The 19,267-nt window shown below is 39.0% G+C and overlaps 2 protein-coding genes across 4 annotated transcripts in view; one reads left to right on the forward strand and one right to left on the reverse strand.

The window, feature by feature from the left end:
- The window catches only part of LOC136763160 (ras association domain-containing protein 4), a 56,315-nt gene that overhangs the window by 27,109 nt on the left and 9,939 nt on the right, over positions 1-19,267 (forward strand). For both annotated transcript variants that reach the window (XM_066716940.1, XM_066716939.1), the window contains 2 exons: positions 14,404-14,531; positions 16,624-16,700. In XM_066716940.1, coding sequence (XP_066573037.1) covers positions 14,431-14,531; positions 16,624-16,700 — 178 coding nt within the window. In that variant the 5' untranslated portion in view covers positions 14,404-14,430. The remainder of the gene's footprint in view (positions 1-14,403; positions 14,532-16,623; positions 16,701-19,267) is intronic.
- LOC136763159 (uncharacterized) lies at positions 350-9,058 on the reverse strand. 2 transcript variants are annotated; one of them, XM_066716937.1, is made up of 2 exons: positions 8,923-9,058; positions 350-2,632 (listed from the first exon to the last, which is right to left on the reverse strand). In XM_066716937.1, the coding sequence occupies exon 2, from the start codon at positions 2,628-2,630 to the stop codon at positions 1,674-1,676; it is 957 nt and encodes a 318-aa protein (XP_066573034.1). In that variant the 5' UTR covers positions 2,631-2,632; positions 8,923-9,058; the 3' UTR covers positions 350-1,673. The 2 variants fall into 2 exon arrangements, with proteins under 2 accessions (XP_066573034.1, XP_066573035.1); XM_066716938.1 differs by lacking the exon at positions 8,923-9,058 and adding an exon at positions 6,978-7,124.

The raw sequence follows: 19,267 nt of genomic DNA on the forward strand, positions 1-19,267 counted from the left end.
CTACTCAGTCAGTGAAGGTTCAGTTTCTTCTTGTGGTCGTTATTTAACACCCACACACACACCCGCACACACACACACACACATTGACTCACTCACATATATAAACGTATATTTATATATATTACAATAGAACTGCTCACCTGTTTAAATTCAGATTTAGTGACTGTAATGTAATGGTTCATGTTCATTTTTTTAATGATTGTTTGTCAGTAGTAATCAATAGGAACATGAAAACCAGACAGGAACACTTTAAATTGTTACAGCATCCCTTGAAAATATATATTTTTATTATTTTGTATGAATCAATCCCTTATTAGTTGGAAAATATGGATATGATATGATGGATATGTATTTTGTGTAATCATGCATACACTAGCAACAGGCCATAATTAAATACAAACCTTTCAAGTAACTAAAACTACAATTTTATACCTAAGACTCCTCTTGCAGCATTAAATCTTACTACAAATGGGATTTGTCTTATGCTACTGTCTCTGTCTTCTTACTGTCTGTATAGCATCCCATTTGTCATCGCTGATTCTGAAGACATTTGTCATTGTTTGCTTGCCAGGATTCTTATTGCTAAAAATGTCCTTGATCTGAAAATCATTAGAACTGGTTACATAAACCCTCTTAAAAGCAGTGTTTGCCCATCTCATGTTTTTATTCATCCTGTCACTGTGTTTAGTATCACACTAATTATGCCCGTGTTTTATAAATAGCTTATGAGTTCTGAACAAGCTGCTGATTGTGGTAAATTATCAATGCATCTAATTTCTTAGACATCTAAGTGTAAAGGTAGTTATTTTCTTTTATTTATTTTCAAACAGACAAATCCATTGTAAAAAATCCCAATTTAATGCATTATTTGAGATTCTCATCTGAGATGAATTGCCAGCTGTTTTTATCTTGCGATGTTTCCCCAGACACGAGAGAACCTGAAGCGTCTTCTCCCCAGCAGTGTGTAGGAGCCTAGTATATAACGCAGCCTTGGCAACGCTTTAATAAAGACACACAGGAGAGTCCCTTAGTCTTGATAAGCTGCCTATTTTACATCCTTTCAGATGGTCCTCTAAACATGAAAATTACAAACATTCTACAATGTTCCATGCATATTAGCATTTTGTCATTTTGAAACCTAGTGAAGTATTTTACTACAAATATTGAAGTGTTCAGTTTTCAAAAAAGTGCTTTAAACTGAGAGTTTTGAAAATTGCACACTGAACTGGATCACTGCTGGTAGCAGATTGTTTTAAGATTTCTTGCTTAAAAAAACAAAAAAAAATTGTATTATTTCTAATACCAACTCATCTGAGCAGGAGAAATACTTTTGCTATGCTGCATATTCACAGTTAAAATGTACTGTAGTTTTTGTGAAGCAATGGAATCTGATTAATGTTATATATATATATATATATTTGCTTTAGTTTTAATAAGCAAAACATTTAAATGCACTGAAGTATGAAATTTACTTTTCAAACATTTAACCTAACACCAGTGCCGTTATTATGAATTAATTGCATCATTTGTTCCCCCTGTGTGTATAGAGATTTACAATCATTGTGTTAGTAAGCGCTTTGAACATTGCCTGAACCTCAGAAATAATCATAAAAATAATGTTTGCAGCCTACAAGTAAACTCAGCAATTCATGAGTGTGAGTCAAGCTCAATTTTTACATCTCTGCAATTGCTGGCAGCATACAGGCTCGTATCCTGGCTTCTCTCCAGGCACTTTTGCAATCTGTTATCCAGTTGGAGATCATGGTCTGCTTGTCAGTTTGCCCAAAATGAGAGTTGATAGACTCTTCCCTCCCAGTGCTGGGGTTGCACTTGGTTTCAAGCAGGGAGCTGTTGGGTTTGAAGATGATGCTGGATCTCCTGGGATGAGGTTTCACTGCACTGGGCTTCTTTTCCTTTGGAGGATGAGGACAGGCTTGGGCACTTGGGTTGGTGCAGATGGAGTTTCCGTTACTGAGAGTCTCTTCACTTGCTGAGCCTGATGAGTGTAATTCTGGGCAGCTGCTCTTCCGCTGCCTGAGGCGAGGAGAGCAGAGTCTTGGGAAGCTGTTTGCCCGTGGGAGGCTGCACGAGGCATTCGTGGAGGCGGGTTGCAAGATCTCTGTGGTTTGCGAGTCCAAATCTTCTCCTCCATTTAGCCCCCTGTTGTTGCTGTTGGTGACTTCGAAGGACGAGTTGTTCTTTCCATACAGGAATTCCAAAGGGTCGGTCCTGGAGCTTTGGATATAGGTTTTATTGAGACCCAGGTTGACACCCTCTAGAGAGAGGATGTTTGAGAAAAGTGGCATCTCCTTGCAACTGCTCCTATAGGCCGCCGTGGGCGTCGGAGGTCGTTTCAAAGCAGGTAGTTTCGGCAGTCTTGTGCTGAGCTTGAGAGTGTCCAGTTTGCTGAGCCTCACAATTTCACACAGAGGCTCCTCCAGGACTGGGCAGGTGGGCCTGGCCAGGTGACAGATGGATTGCAGGTAGTCCTCAGAGGAGAGGCTGTCGGAGTGAATGTAGAAGGCACTGGAGTAGGTGTTGGTATGGCCCATGTCCTGCAGTATCTCTTCATAAGTCTCACAGATGGTTGGCAGGTGCTTCTTAGCAAGCAGTCTTGAATGAGGACGCATGTCTGTCAGAGAAGAATAAGAAAGGAAACATTTTAAGGCATTTTTCATTAAACACCTGTAAAAAATAAAATAGGAGAGCTGCTTATTTAAGTGCTGCTTAAATATTTGAAAATATACCTAAGATTTGTGCATGGATACCATGTGACATCATTTCTAAACTGGAGCTCCATCAACTGAAACTACTGAGAAATGTGTAATTGAGTATTCAAAGGCATCAGGTATTGAGGAATTTGAAAGTCCAATGGAGTGATTTGCTTCATCCATAAGCTCAAACATTCACTTTTGTCATACAATCTAAAGTAAAACAGTCTTCAGGGAAATCCCAGTCAAAGCAGGCAATCATAGGTTGGATAGTGATGACCATCAAATAAATAAATAAATAAATAAATAAATATATTAACTTTGTTAGTTTCATGTTAATGGGGCTATTGCCAGTTTATTGCCACAATTCCTCTTACTTGTTGTTAATTTCCTGTGATTTTCTTTTTACTGAGCATGAACTAGATTTCCTGACTTCCATAGCAGGTCACTAGGCTCTATAAATATATATTCGCTTCAATAAGTTTCGTTTTCTATTGTGTCAATGCATATCGGACCAGTTCTGTGACTGAAATGTAAACAGTGTTATCTGGAACAGCTGTTATCCTTTTCTTACTGCACACCTAACAAGACTCTGCTTTAGTGCACATTTTCAGTCTTTCTTTTAATGTTGTGGAGTGCAGTCTTCATGTCAATTTAGTTTATGACCTGAGGAAACCTTGTTTTCATATCAGAGGTTTATTTAAGTGATGCTGTTAATGAATAAACCTCTTGGTTAGCCATTAATTCGCTGCGGCAAGTTTAGACAAGACTACTACCCCGCACTGAGGAATACCAGAATTTGCCGGTTCTCTTTTACAATATCTATCCACAGAGCAAGTGCAACACGTACAGTCACAATGTGATTCTCCTGCCCTTCATTCGACCCCTGTCTCACAAGGTGAACAGCCTGGAAAGGGTGGGGTGGTTTCACCCACTAAGCTGCCAGCCTGCCTTCTCTCACCCCATTGATCCATCTTTTTACCCATCTTTGTGTTTAGTAAAGCAGAATGAGCAAAGTTTGTTTGTATGAAGGTATATTCTTTCTGCACACCTACAAACTGTAATTATGTGTACACTCAAGAGGCTACTTCAGTTCCAGCCTGTAGAAGATATCAAGCTGCTGCACAAAGCGGGTACTGAGTACACTAATGGAACTGGACAACTGCAGTGTAGGCGAGTGCAGGAACAAAATCATCAAAGGCCAATATCTGATGTATGATTGATTTTGGGGAAAAAAAAAAATCCTTTAATTTCTTCTGAAACAACAATGATGGCTGAATCATTTACACACATGCACACACGCACGCACGCACACACAAAACTGAAATTGTCGTTATTTTTCAGTCTCTGTAACACCCGTGTCTTGAGACCCCTGAGAAAGAGATGCTTTAAAAATCCAATCAAGTTACAGTGAGGGAAAAAAGTATTTGATCCCCTGCTGATTTTGTATGTTTGCCCACTGACATAGAAATGATCAGTCTATAATTTTAATGGTAGGTGTATTTTAACAGTGAGAGACAGAATAACAACAAAAAAATCCAGAAAAATGCATTTCAAAAAAGTTATACATTGATTTGCATGTTAATGAGGGAAATAAGTATTTGACCCCTTCGACTTAGTACTTGGTGGCAAAACCCTTGTTGGCAATCACAGAGATCAGACGTTTCTTGTAGTTGGCCACCAGGTTTGCACACATCTCAGGAGGGATTTTGTCCCACTCCTCTTTGCAGATCCTCTCCAAGTCATTAAGGTTTCGAGGCTGACGTTTGGCAACTCGAACCTTCAGCTCCCTCCACAGATTTTCTATGGGATTAAGGTCTGGAGACTGGCTAGGCCACTCCAGGACCTTAATGTGCTTCTTCTTGAGCCACTCCTTTGTTGCCTTGGCTGTGTGGTTTGGGTCATTGTCATGCTGGAATACCCATCCACAACCCATTTTCAATGCCCTGGCTGAGGAAAGGAGGTTCTCACCCAAGATTTGATGGTACATGGCCCCGTCCATCATCCCTTTGATGCAGTGCAGTTGTCCTGTCCCCTTAGCAGAAAAACACCCCCAAAGCATAATGTTTCCACCTCCATGTTTGACGGTGGGGATGGTGTTCTTGGGGTCATTCCTCCTCCTCCAAACACGGCGAGTTGAGTTGATGCCAAAGAGCTCGATTTTGGTCTCATCTGACCACAACACTTTCACCCAGTTCTCCTCTGAATAATTCAGATGTTCACTGGCAAACTTCAGACGTGCCTGTACATGTGCTTTCTTGAGCAGGGGGCCTTGCAGGCGCTGCAGGATTTCAGTCCTTCACGGCGTAGTGTGTTACCAATTATTTTCTTGGTGACTATGGTCCCAGCTGCCTTGAGATCATTAACAAGATCCTCCCGTGTAGTTCTGGGCTGATTCCTCACCGTTCTCATGATCATTGAAACTCCACGAGGTGAGATCTTGCATGGAGCCCCAGAGCGAGGGAGACTGACAGTTATTTTGTGTTTCTTCCATTTGCGAATAATCGCACCAGCTGTTGCCACCTTCTCACCAAGCTGCTTGGTGATGGTCTTGTAGCCCATTCCAGCCTTGTGTAGGTCTACAATCTTGTCCCTGACATCCTTGGACAGCTCTTTGGTCTTGGCCATGGTGGAGAGTTTGGAATCTGATTAATTGATTGCTTCTGTGGACAGGTGTCTTTTATAAAGGTAACGATCTGAGATTAGATGAGAGTGCTCCTAATCTCAGCTCGTTACCTGTATAAAAGACACCTGGGAGACAGAAATCTTGCTGATTGATAGGGGATCAAATACTTATTTCCTTCATTAACATGCAAATCAATTTATAACTTTTTTGAAATGCGTTTTTCTGGATGTTTTTGTTGTTATTCTGTCTCTCACTGTTAAAATACACCTACCATTAAAATTATAGACTGATCATTTCTTTGTCAGTGGGCAAACGTACAAAATCAGCAGGGGATCAAATACTTTTTTCCCTCACTGTATCAATTCAAATAATCAGCAGTAATAAAGTATGCATATGGATTTAGTATGTATGGTCAAAAACATGATTTTAAAGTGACTGTGTAAATTTGACTATTAATGGTATTTGACCTTTTCCATCGCACCATTAACCAATGGGACTGAAAAATCGCAAAATTGATCCTGTCTCAGAAGTTGTATATTCATATTCTGTGACGTCGATTGCTGTAATTATCTCAAACTAATTATATATGAATAAGGATAGGATACTGAAGTTCTTGAGATGCATATCAGTATTTTGAACTTCAAGATGTTCATTATTTTCCTGTATTAGTTTCCTTAAGTGAGGTTTTGTTAATAAACATTGTGAAAAATGCTTTAAAATTACTGATGTTTTGTATACTTGTTTCCATACATTGTACACTCAATCAGTTACATCATTTTACACAACCGGTAAAAAACGAATTTTCAAGACATATAGCTGTATACAGACTATTTACAAATGGCTTGGCTTGAAACAACATGACCAAAATGAATTTGAACAAGAAAAAGATTTTGTTTTTGATTTACTGTCCCATCATCATCCCAACCTACATTTTAATAATGTATAAACTATATTCTTTGATTTGTGTATTGAATTTCAAAACTATCAAAAGTGTCCCTTCTTTGATTGAGCTCTGCATTAATTTGCATCCATCAATTTTGTCTTATGTTGTATCTGATTCTCTGAACCCCACTGTGGAAAACTGGTCTTTCAAGATTGTTATAAAATAATTCAGTTTAACTTCTAGGGATTCACCTTCTTATTGAGTGCTCTGCTTTTAGTTCAGTGTAGTTCAGATGAATTAATACATAGTCTGAGTGAGTAAATCCACAAATACTGAGGCTGAAGTAGTTCAAAAAAGCAAGCTGGAAACCTCCACCTTGAGCTGCCACATTACATAACTCCCATTGTCCAACACAGGCACAGCAGGAACACATGCAACTTGCATACACATTTTTTCTACCTTCACAGCCTAATCAGAAATTATAGCAATTACTGTGGCAATTACTGGTATAAATCACCCCCCCCACCCGACACCAGCCTGTATCCATTTCTAAAAATACCTCAGGATGCTGTAGCCAAATTTACATTTGCTTTATATGATTTCTGCCTCCAACGGTGTCTATTGAAGCTGTTCCCTGAAGGCACATCGACATAACCTTTTCCCGTAAGTGTTTTGAAACATGCTTGTTTCCCTGCAATTTCTCATTAACCACGTATGCAAATTATTTTTAAGCTCTCTTGGCGACCATGTGTCTCACCTGGACTGAGAGTGCAGTTAATTTCTCTGGCCCGGGCTCCTCAGTTGTTACACAGCCTGCAGTCTTAAGAGCTCAATCCTAGCCTGTAGTGGATGTGCCGGTAAATCAGATTGTGCATCCAGTCAAGCTCACAGTCAGCAACTGCAGCAGAAATGATTTCTTGTTGCTAAAAATAGCATCCTGGCTACTTCCTGTCCCTGAGAGCTAGCTTGGTGAATGGCTTTTATTGATGCAGATGGAGAAGGAGGGAGTGACTGGCAGGGGTAATTGCCTGCTCTTGTTGATAAATAAGCAAGTGCACTGGTATTTTATCAAACACTCACTCCTTTAATCCTGACAAACAAGCTGCGATACAACTACCGCAGCAATGGCATACCTGCAGCCCATTCCTAAAAATAGACCAAGCTATTTATGGAAGGTACATTTAGAGCACATACAAAATTAGCAGATCTGATTTATTTCAAATTAAAAGGCTTCAACATCCAAAACACAAAACACTTTCAAGGTTATGCTTATGAATTTCAAAGTCATAACTTCAGATTATTATTGAGTTCTGTGAATTTTGGTAACCAGAGTAAGTGGCAATATATTTTCTCTGCTGGTTGAGAGTGAACATTGAAAATCTTGCAGCTAAACTCAATTTCAAAGACAACGTAGTGATCATTATAGTGACTGCTTGCGGGCACTGGTGACTAAAGGCTACATTCACCACACAGTATGAAACAGGTGTTGTATTCATAACCTAGTTATACCAGAAAAGACACAGGATTCTTTTAATTTACAGAATAGTTCTTAATCTACAAACGTTCCCTTTGGCATTGTCTTTGTGCCCTTAGAACCTTACCAGTAACCAGGTTTTATTTGTACTTTTCTGTGAATCTCATCTTTTCAGAATCCAAGTGGATTACATTTCACTTATTACATTACACTACAATGCAAAACCATGATGTCAAATTCCTTAATGTGTCCCTGGGTACAAATCTTAAACAATTTGAATGTCATTTAAGTTTGAGGGACAGAGCCATTATGCCCTTAAGGTCTAAGACTGTCACAGATATGTTCACATATATGGTAGCCTCCTAATTTATTCATACCATTCTTGGTGTGACTAAAAGTTATCTACAGATAAACAGACGGTAAATCTGTAATTGTCACAATTTAATTTAATCTTGCTAATACAGTAAAAATATTTTAACACTTTCTTCAAATCCACTTTTACACAAAATGAAACAGGTTATCGATTGATTACAGCTTCAAAAGCACTATAAAGAGAATCCAACTTGCAGTATGTAAAACTGAGAAACTCTGCAAACACTCGTATTTGCATAATAAAACCCTAGTGAATTATATTTGTATATTATATGTGTATACTATATATTACATAAATTTAATATGAATTGATAAACTGGATGAAAATAATCTTTTGAAGACAGTATATTTCTTTATCCTAAGACACGCAATATCCTTCAGCCATTTTAATATACAACAGTCTATGCCGATGATGTGAAGAAAATAAATATATATATATATATATATATATATATATATATATATATATAGCTCTGGAAAAAATTAAGAGACCACTCCAAGTTCAGAAATGTTAAGTGGTCTCTTAATTTTTTCCAGAGCTGTGTATATATATATATATATATATATAATATAATCAAAGTCCTCCTTCATGCAACATTCTTTCTGCTAAATATGAAAGAGATCTTTGTGAAAGGAGACAGCAGCCAAGGCTGATATGTTGTTTAAGTACAGAGTATGTCTACATATGGTGTAATTTTTACTTCAGGATTTGTTTTAATTACCGCTCTGCTGAATTAAACTGATGCTTATTTGCTCTTGTTAAGCCTTCAATTAGAGCTGTCCTGATAATTTGTGGTGAAGAACATGTTTCTTTGAAAACTCAATAGTTTTGACAGAAAGAGCAAAAGATCATTACCTGCAAATATTCTTTGTTCTTCTTGGCTGTAAGTGCCTCTGTCGCTTGAAGTAAATTCAATCTGGAACCGTCACTGGCTCCTTGTCTTTTTCTTACTGTTCTGCAAGAGCAGCAGAAATTAGCCTGAGTGAAGCACGCTGCGTGAGAGCTCTGTTTGAGCCCCACAGCATCCTCCAGTATTTATATTGTGTAGCGCCTGGTGAACACTAGGGGGAGGAAATGTGAGAATACACTGGCCAAGACAACTGAATTAACTACTGTTTTTTTTTTCTCCCCATATATATATAATATTTATTAGTCTTTAGGTCATCAGTATTTTTTTCACGTGATCCAAGTAGGTCAACTATGTTTATTTCTAATAAAATAGGCCTTGACAGCATGTTTCAGGGCAGTTAGATAACATAAACAAGCTAAAGGCATGTCTTCCTCATAGAACAGCAATCAAAAACACACAGACACAGATCAATTAATTCAGAAGAAAATAGGGAATCAATTTACTAAACACTGAAAATACTATAGCTATCTGGCTATATGGCAAGGCAAATCTAGCATCTTACATCACAATAATAATAATAAATAAAATAACACTTAACGTACAGTGTATAGTGTGGCTGTGACACAAGGAGGGATGTAGAAAAACATAAAAAAAAACACCTTTTAAAATTATTATTTTAAAAATATTCATAGTAAATGTATAAAAGGGAAGGTCAAGCCCGCCTTCTACAAATATGTATCTTAAATGAGAGAAACAGGAGCTGTAGAAAAATCCATTTAGACCTTGAAAATGATTGGTGGCCCAAGAGAACATAAGGCCAAGCTCTTAGTACAGTGGCTGCATGGTACTTATGCTTGTCATAGTGTGGCAGTCTTTACCAGACATTGTAGTACTGGTTGCTAAGACTGATCATTTATTGCAAGGTTCAGTAGCCTGTTTCTATTCATACAGGTCACTGACTATCTTCATTTTCCAAATTAACAGAAGTGACCTTAGATTCCTGAGAGATGATGTTGCACGTGTTTGTGTCTGTACTCTTGTTGCTATGGCAAACCTGGTTAAAAATATCTCTATGGAAATACTGCCATTTGTAAGTAGCTTGGGCAGAGACCGATGACATATTATAACCTCCAGTGTCTTTTGTGTCATTAACCTACTTCTTTGGGTGCCCATGCATTTCTGAAGCTTTCAGACATTATTAAGAATAAACTAACTAACATAATCGTTTTTCACATAGTTGAAAGGAACAATGTTAAATGTTTTCAGAGACTGATTAAGTTATTTGAAATTAAAGTAAAAAACTATTCACCACAAATTATCAACACAGCTCTAAATGAATGCTTAACAAGAGCAGATTTGCACCTATAGTTCAGTTTAAGTCAGCAGAGCAGTAGCTATTTTTATAAAAATGTTGTATGATATACACTCACCTAAAGGATTATTAAGAACACCTGTTCAATTTCTCATTAATGCAATTTTCTAATCAACCAATCACATGGCAGTTTCTTCAATGCATTTAGGGGTGTGATCCTGGTCAAGACAATCTCCTGAACACCAAACTGAATGTCTGAATGGGAAAGAAAGGTGATTTATGCAATTTTGAGCGTGGCATGGTTGTTGGTGCCAGACAATCACAATCTGCTCAGTTACTGGGATTTTCACGCACAACCATTTCTAGGGTTTACAAAGAATGGTGTGAAAAGGGAAAAACATCCAGTATGCGGCAGTCCTGTGGGCGAAAATGCCTTGTTGATGCTAGAGGTCAGAGGAGAATGGGCCGACTGATTCAAGCTGATAGAAGAGCAACTTTGACTGAAATAACCACTCGTTACAACCGAGGTATGCAGCAAAGCATTTGTGAAGCCACAACATGTACAACCTTGAGGCGGATGGGCTACAACAGCAGAAGACCCCACCGGGTACCACTCATCTCCACTACAAATAGGAAAAAGAGGCTAAAATTTGCACAAGCTCACCAAAATTGGACAGTTGAAGACTGGAAAAATGTTGCCTGGTCTGATGAGTCTCGATTTCTGTTGAGACATTCAGATGGTAGAGTCAGAATTTGGCGTAAACAGAATGAGAACATGGATCCATCATGCCTTGTTACCACTGTGCAGGCTGGTGGTGGTGGTGTAATGGTGTGGGGGATGTTTTCTTGGCACACTTTAGGCCCCTTGGTGCCAATTGGGCATCGTTTAAATGCCACGGCCTACCTGAGCATTGTTTCTGACCATGTCCATCCCTTTATGACCACCATGTACCCATCCTCTGATGGCTACTTCCAGCAGGATAATGCACCATGTCACAAAGGTCGAATCATTTCAAATTGGTTTCTTGAACATGACAATGAGTTCACTGTACTAAACTGGCCCCCACAGTCACCAGATCCCAACCCAATAGAGCATCTTTGGGATGTGGTGGAATGGGAGCTTCGTGCCCTGGATGTGCATCCCACAAATCTCCATCAACTGCAGGATGCTATCCTATCAATATGGGCCAACATTTCTAAAGAATGCTTTCAGCACCTTGTTGAATCAATGCCATGTAGAATTAAGGCAGTTCTGAAGGCGAAAGGGGGTCAAACACAGTATTAGTATGGTATTCCTAATAATCCTTTAGGTGAGTGTACACCGATCAGCCATAACATTATGACCAATGACAGGTGACGTGAATAACACTGATAATCTCGTTATCATGGCACCTGTCAGTGGGTGGGATATATTAGGCAGCAAGTGAACATTTTGTCCTCAAAGTTGATGTGTTAGAAGCAGGAAAAATGAGCAAGCGTAAGGATCTGAGCGACTTTGACAAGGGCCAAATTGTGATGGCTAGACGACTGGGTCAGATCATCTCCAAAACTGCAGCTCTTGTGGGGTGTCAACAGCGGTCAGTACCTATCAAAACTGGTCAAAGGAAGGAAAAGCGGTGAACCAGCGATAGGGTCATGGGCGGCCAAGGCTCATTGATGCACGTGGGGAGCGAAGGCTGGCCCATGTGGTCTGATCCAACAGATGAGCTACTGTAGCTCAGAACTGGAGCACGGAGCAATGGAAGAAGGTGGTCTGGTCTGAAGAATCACGAGTTCAAGGTGTTGACTTGGCCTCCAAATTCCCCAGATCTCAATCCAATCGAGCATCTGTGGGATGTTCTGGATAAACAAGTCTGATCCACTTACAGGACTTAAAGGATCTGCTGCTAACGTCTTGGTGCCAGATGCCACAGCACACCTTCAGGGGTCTAGTGGAGTCCATGCCTCGACGGGTCAGGGCTGTTTTGGCGACAAAAGGGGGACCTACACAATATTAGGCAGGTGGTCATAATGTTATGGCTGATCGGTGTATATGATATAGCAAGTTGTTTAATGTTGTATTATCTTTTAAATAAATACACAGACACTTGATGGGTAATGATGAGATCAGATTGAAACCACACATAACTCTGGCAAAATATCTGAGAAAACCATTCAGGTTTCAGCTGTGGCCCTATGCAAGTGTCTCGTGTTTGATCAACTAGATTTGAGTGGAATAATCCCAGTGCCATTCAGACAATAAGGAAGCATCAAACCACATTTCATATGTTCACATTGAATAAAAAATAGTTTTAAAGACAATGGTTGACCAGAGCTGGTAATTATTATGGGTTTTCATTTAGTGTCAATAAGGCCATCGAGAAATAAGTGCCCTGGAGATTTTTAAGACCCATTGCAAAGGAATTGATTTCTTGTACATGTGAGGAGAAAAATGTAGTGTGGTGCCTTCTCACCTCAGGCTGTTGGAAATGCTTGTCACAAGGCAAATGAAAATTGATTTCAGTTATTGTTTATGCTTCAGGTGTAAACATAATTTTCACAGCTAGAGCTAGAAAAGAAGACAGGAAACAAAACATTACATGGCAATATACTAGTCACATGGCTCACGTGTAGTGGACATGAGTCTGCTACTCAGAAGCAATGAACTGCCAACATCTTACAGATTCTGTTCCTCTTTTCTGTTTGTTAAATCTTATCCAAATTGGTTATGGTTTTCTCACTGGTTGAATTTTTTCCTTTAGTTTAGTCTTCTAGTCAAAGGAGAATACAGTGAAATCAACTGATTGGAAAATACATGATATAAAGAAACTGTAAACTAACATCTCAAAGTGATCAATTCAAATGCTAAGTGAAATTTTGGTATGAAGCTGTCAATGAAAGATGTAGAGTACATTATTTTTTCTAATGTTTTCCTTTTTTTCCCAAGTATTTTTCTATGGCATTTTCTTCCACTCTAAAATCCCTACGTATGTTTCTGCTAAGTAAATGGTACAACGACTATTCTTGTATGTATCCAACTTGTTGTGTGACATGAAAGTATTTTCTTGATTCCCTTTTAAAGTTATCTTATACTGGGCATCTTTCTCTGGGTTTTAATGTCACGAATCTGATATCAGATCAAATCAGGGATACATGCAATGTGAGGAGTCCTTGAAATGGAAGGTGATTGTTTTCTTGTGTCATGTGCAATATTCATTTTAATGCGTAAAGGCATCGTCTGTCTTTTCAAAAGCAAAAACAACCTTGGGACATTTTATTCACATGGTTGTGCTTCAGGATTTGGCGAGGTGCAAGATCATAAGGTTGCTCGCCCACCCATTGCAGGTTGCTACTACAGGGTTGAAATCATATGAAACTGGAATGTTGTTCTTGTCATTTTTAAGATGTCAATGTTTTTTTATTTTTCTGTAGGCATGTACAAACTAGACTGACACGCATTAGCTACCATGGATCAATAGAAACAGGAAGTTACGTAATTTATAGCTGTCCTGCTGAAGTTTATTATTTCCTTGATGGAGTATTTCCGTGTCTAATGAGGAGTGAAGAAAGTGTGGGTCTGTAGACTCCCATGTAAATACAGTTATGTCACCCTGGGTTTTTTTGGATGAATGACTCAAAGGAGAAAACTTAGTTCTCAATCAATTTTTTATGTAATTACTTTTTATTGTTAAAGTTATATTCTTGGAGTGCCAGACATTGTTTAAACATCTTTATTTCCAGACTGTCTTGGTTAACCTTATTGTAAACATAATTTTAATTAGATGAGTGACAAGTCTGTTTTTTTAAATTAACGACTAACTAATTTCAAGTCATGGACATCATATTGCTTCATAAGAACATAGAATATAAGAACAAAAGAAAGTTGACAAACGACAGGAGGCCATTCGACCCATCGTGCTCGTTTGGTGTCCGTTAGTAAGTGATCCAAGGATCCTATCCAGTCTGATTTTAAATGTTCACAAATGTTCAGCTTCAAATCTAATTAAATCTAAATTATAACTTCAAAATATATATATATAATATATAATAATTATGTATATCAGCCTTTATTGGTCCATGTAGGCCAACCCAAGATGTTTCCACTTTTTCCATAACTTATTTTGTCCTTCTTTTTTCAAGTCCAAAAAAATATGAATTTAAATATCTTACGTGTGATCCTATTTTATTAATTAAGGTGCAGGGACAGCCTGTTGTGGAGGGGATGCTGACCATTTCATGGGAGTTAAGGAATCCAATCAGACTGCAGATTCAGGTTGACAAGTTTCAGCAAATACCTACACTTGCATGGGGAAATGAACACAGGTAAGAGATTTTAACTGCTATGGAAACAACAACAACATGACACTATTTGAATAATTCCAAGTAGAGGTACTAGTGATGGCTAAGAGAGTACAAATCCAGCTTTTCACTTCTCTGTTTCCCATGTGTTTCCATATACTTAGAGCATGTGTGTGTGCTTCACATTATGTAGTATGAAGAAGTCATATCTTAAAATGTACAGAAGCAAGAAAACACTAAAAAGCATGGATGCACAACCCTAGTCCAATGCAGTTGTGGCAGTGCATGTTCAATTAGCCCTGGTAAGCAAAGAGGTAATTACAAACTAACCTTGAACAAGAATGTTCAAGGAAAATGAAAATGGAAAGACACAGTGACAAAACTGATTATGTTAAGGCCTTGCAACGAAAACTGAAGCTCATAACGTTACAGATTCTCATGGTTGGTTTGCAAAATAAGTTTTAAATCACTGGCTCTGGAGGGAGCTCTGTCTCTCTTACAGTAACAGGAACATGCTATTATCCATGCCAGGCACAACTGTGGACTTTCCCAACATTGCAGTATACTAAGATGTCAGATTTCAGGAACAAGCCTCCCACCCCACCCCTGTTTCACAATTTAATTATAAGTAAAAAGGCTCACAGTTAAGTCACCTCAAACCTTGATGTGAAGTTCAAACAGTCTAGATCATTCAGCTTCAATGCATTGATGTTGCAGTGGCTAGAGTTAATGATTAAAAGAATCACAGCAGGCCATTCATCACTGTATCTCTCTCGCAGTACATACATTGCCTCTCTTTCTCTCCTTAACATTGAATTATGGACTTTAATTAAAAAATAATATATCTATATAGCATGTTTTTGGTGGAGAGTCTGTGTACCCAGGGAACCAAGCTTCACCTTTTGAATTGAGACAACATAACCCAGTCATGTGTGTAGTGCTGATACAAAAAGTATGCCTCACTCCTCTACTGCTGTAGCTGTGCATGACTGTTGGAGTAAGCTGGAGCTCTGTTGTAAAATCGCTGTGAGACTCTTAGCTCTAATTAAAGATTCAGCAATGGCTTCTTGTCTGACCAGGGGCTTTTAAAGGACATGTTTTACAGCATGAATGCACGACACCTCTCCGATGGCTGGTTTGAGATTTCTTGCAGTTTCACTTCCCTTCCTGCAATTTCAGTCAAAGCATGGTTTTAATTTGAAATTATATGATTTTTGAAAAGTCACATCTCACAAGCTCATCCCATTGGAAATGTCTGAAACTGAGTGTCTGTGTGCAGATGCTAACCATTAGGTTACAGATTATTTTCAAAACAAGGTAATCAGTATTCTGTAATGGAATACTTTTTAAAAGTAACCCTCCCAACCCTGCATGTACTTAATGTGTAACAATTATTAACAGTGTACACCTTTGTCTGGTAAGGATGCCTTTGGAGCTATACAGGGAGGTGTAGGCTTGGGGGGGGCAGGTGGGACATGTCCCCCTCAATGTTGAGAGAACCTTAAATTGTCCCCCCAGCATTGTATGCCCAGCGCAATAGGTGTAGGGGACACATCCCCCCGAATATTGACAGTGTCTCCCCCAGTTCTGAAATGAAACCTACACCCCTGCCAGGCATGGCCTACTTTTTTACACATTTCATGTTAACAAATGCATAATTACACTGTTCTTATGAGTAACTAACATGTAGTTACTTAGTACCTACTATGTAATTAGGGAGACCTATTGTAAAGTGTAACCATAAGTGTTAGTGGAAAAAAAAAACTGAAAATGTATCCGGGTTGCCAGAATCAAAAAATCCACTGAAGCCATCCCTTTTGTATTCTGTCTGTTTGTGTAATGGGGCTCAATATGTACATGAGCTTGTTCTGGTGATGTATCCTCTTTGTGAAATCAGTAGAGTGTGTAGACCTTTTTATCCTCTACTGGGTGGAGCAGTGTACTGCGGAGCGCTCAGAGAAGTTTTTGTGATTTTTCTCTTGCTTGGTTAAGAAAAGCAATGGTCTTGTACAGTATTTAAATACTACAAACCATAAGTACCACTGGTTTATTGTAAATTGTATAACAAGCAGGATAGAAATATTTACTTAATCATCATTTCTACTTCTGTTGCCAGCACTGGGATGACTCGCTGGCGGGAATATCCTGACCTTCTCAGTGTGGATGAAGAGCAGCCTCAGGGCTTCCCAGAAGGTAAAGTGAAAATCAATGGACTAGCAAATATACACTTTGGATAAGTATGCACTACATCATTATTATTATATTTGTATATTATATCCAAGCAGATGGTCTTATCCAGGGCGACTTACAATTGTTGAAATATATCACATTATATATATATATATATATATATATATATACACACACACACACACAAGTACCCATTTGTACAGCTGGGTTTTTGCTGGAGCAACACAGGCACAGTACCATGCTCAAGGGTACAGCGGCAGTGTCCTCCATGACTCTGCGCTCCAGAGCCCTGACTACTACTCCACACTGCTGCATCATTCAACATAAGTGCTACAGCAAACTGTAAGACAACAGCTGTGACGCAACACTTCGTTTCAAATATACTTCAGCATTTTCTTCATTAGTGCAGTGCTTCAAGAGGAACAGTAGCCAAATCCACAGCACAGTTTCTTAGAACAATACATTTAGAGAAGACTTTTACTTAACTGCTTTTAACTCTGTAGCCCAAAAACGTACCTTTTCCATTAGGTCAGGCTTTGTGGAAATCTAAATAGTTGATTATCCAGTTAAATATGTATCATGTATCCAAATACATATGTACATATTTGAGAGTCACTGTGTAGACAGCTATGTTCAATCTGGAGATGATGAGGCTCATGTGAACTGATTTAGAAATTGCCTCTATGAATGTATACAAAACAATTTTACTTTTTGAGTCCTGGATTCACTTTCTGTTGTATTAGAATGGGCTTAACCTGAATGGATCAGAATTTACCATATTATAATGTAGGGCTTAACAAGACACTAAAGAGACTAATATGTGCAGACAAATACACTATGTGATCCAAAGCTGTATTGTAGGGTGATGTTTATCCATGTTTTTTAATATCTATACACTCACCTAAAGGATTATTAGGAACACCATACTAATACTGTGTTTGACCCCCTTTCGCCTTCAGAACTGCCTTAATTCTACGTGGCATTGATTCAACAAGGTGCTGAAAGCATTCTTTAGAAATGTTGGCCCATATTGATAGGATAGCATCTTGCAGTTGATGGAGATTTGTGGGATGCACATCCAGGGCACGAAGCTCCCGTTCCACCACATCCCAAAGATGCTCAATTGGGTTGAGATCTGGTGACTGTGGGGGCCAGTTTAGTACAGTGAACTCATTGTCATGTTCAAGAAACCAATTTGAAATTATTCGACCTTTGTGACATGGTGCATTATCCTGCTGGAAGTAGCCATCAGAGGATGGGTACATGGTGGTCATAAAGGGATGGACATGGTCAGAAACAATGCTCAGGTAGGCCGTGGCATTTAAACGATGCCCAATTGGCACTAAGGGGCCTAAAGTGTGCCAAGAAAACATCCCCCACACATTACACCACCACCACCAGCCTGCACAGTGGTAACAAGGCATGATGGATCCATGTTCTCATTCTGTTTACGCCAAATTCTGACTCTACCATCTGAATGTCTCAACAGAAATCGAGACTCATCAGACCAGGCAACATTTTTCCAGTCTTCAACTGTCCAATTTTGGTGAGCTTGTGCAAATTGTAGCCTCTTTTTCCTATTTGTAGTGGAGATGAGTGGTACCCGGTGGGGTCTTCTGCTGTTGTAGCCCATCCGCCTCAAGGTTGTACGTGTTGTGGCTTCACAAATGCTTTGCTGCATACCTCGGTTGTAACGAGTGGTTCTTTCAGTCAAAGTTGCTCTTCTATCAGCTTGAATCAGTCGGCCCATTCTCCTCTGACCTCTAGCATCAACAAGGCATTTTCGCCCACAGGACTGCCGCATACTGGATGTTTTTCCCTTTTCACACCATTCTTTGTAAACCCTAGAAATGGTTGTGCGTGAAAATCCCAGTAACTGAGCAGATTGTGAAATACTCAGACCGGCCCGTCTGGCACCAACAACCATGCCACGCTCAAAATTGCTTAAATCACCTTTCTTTCCCATTCAGACATTCAGTTTGGAGTTCAGGAGATTGTCTTGACCAGGACCACACCCCTACATGCATTGAAGCAACTGCCATGTGATTGGTTGGTTAGATAATTGCATTAATGAGAAATTGAACAGGTGTTCCTAATAATCCTTTAGGTGAGTGTATATTAGAAAAACTCATCTGCTTGGGAAGGGTCAGATTCCTACAAAAGACTTACAATGAGCTGCAAGTGTTTCCTCTCTACAGTGGTGGTACATGACTAGAAATCAACACAGTTTTCATATTAGATAATAGTGTTTACTTACTGTAATTTCTTTTTAATTTTCTGCCGATTCCTATATTTCCCTTTCTTTCAGAGTTGGTGATTTGATCTCACAAGGTCCTTTTTGTATGTGAGAAAAGATAAAAGTCCTCTATAAATTTCCCATTAGCCATTTTGTATACAGTGTCTTTATGCTAACCCCCCCCCCCCCCCGGCAGACAGGGGTTTGTGGTGTAATATAAATTTAGTATAGGCATACTTGTGTACACTTGTATAAGCCATACACTTGCTTTGATGTTATGCTTTGTTATGGAATACTTCTTTAAATTCATATTCTATGAATTTTGTCAATTGAG

Source organism: Amia ocellicauda, chromosome 11 (genome assembly GCF_036373705.1).
Source record: "Amia ocellicauda isolate fAmiCal2 chromosome 11, fAmiCal2.hap1, whole genome shotgun sequence".
In the NCBI taxonomy this organism is placed as follows: Eukaryota; Metazoa; Chordata; class Actinopteri; order Amiiformes; family Amiidae; genus Amia; species Amia ocellicauda.

Excerpts from the sequence above, each read along its gene's own strand:
- LOC136763159 (XM_066716937.1), bottom strand. The coding sequence starts at position 2,630 with ATGCGTCCTCATTCAAGACTGCTTGCTAAGAAGCACCTGCCAACCATC.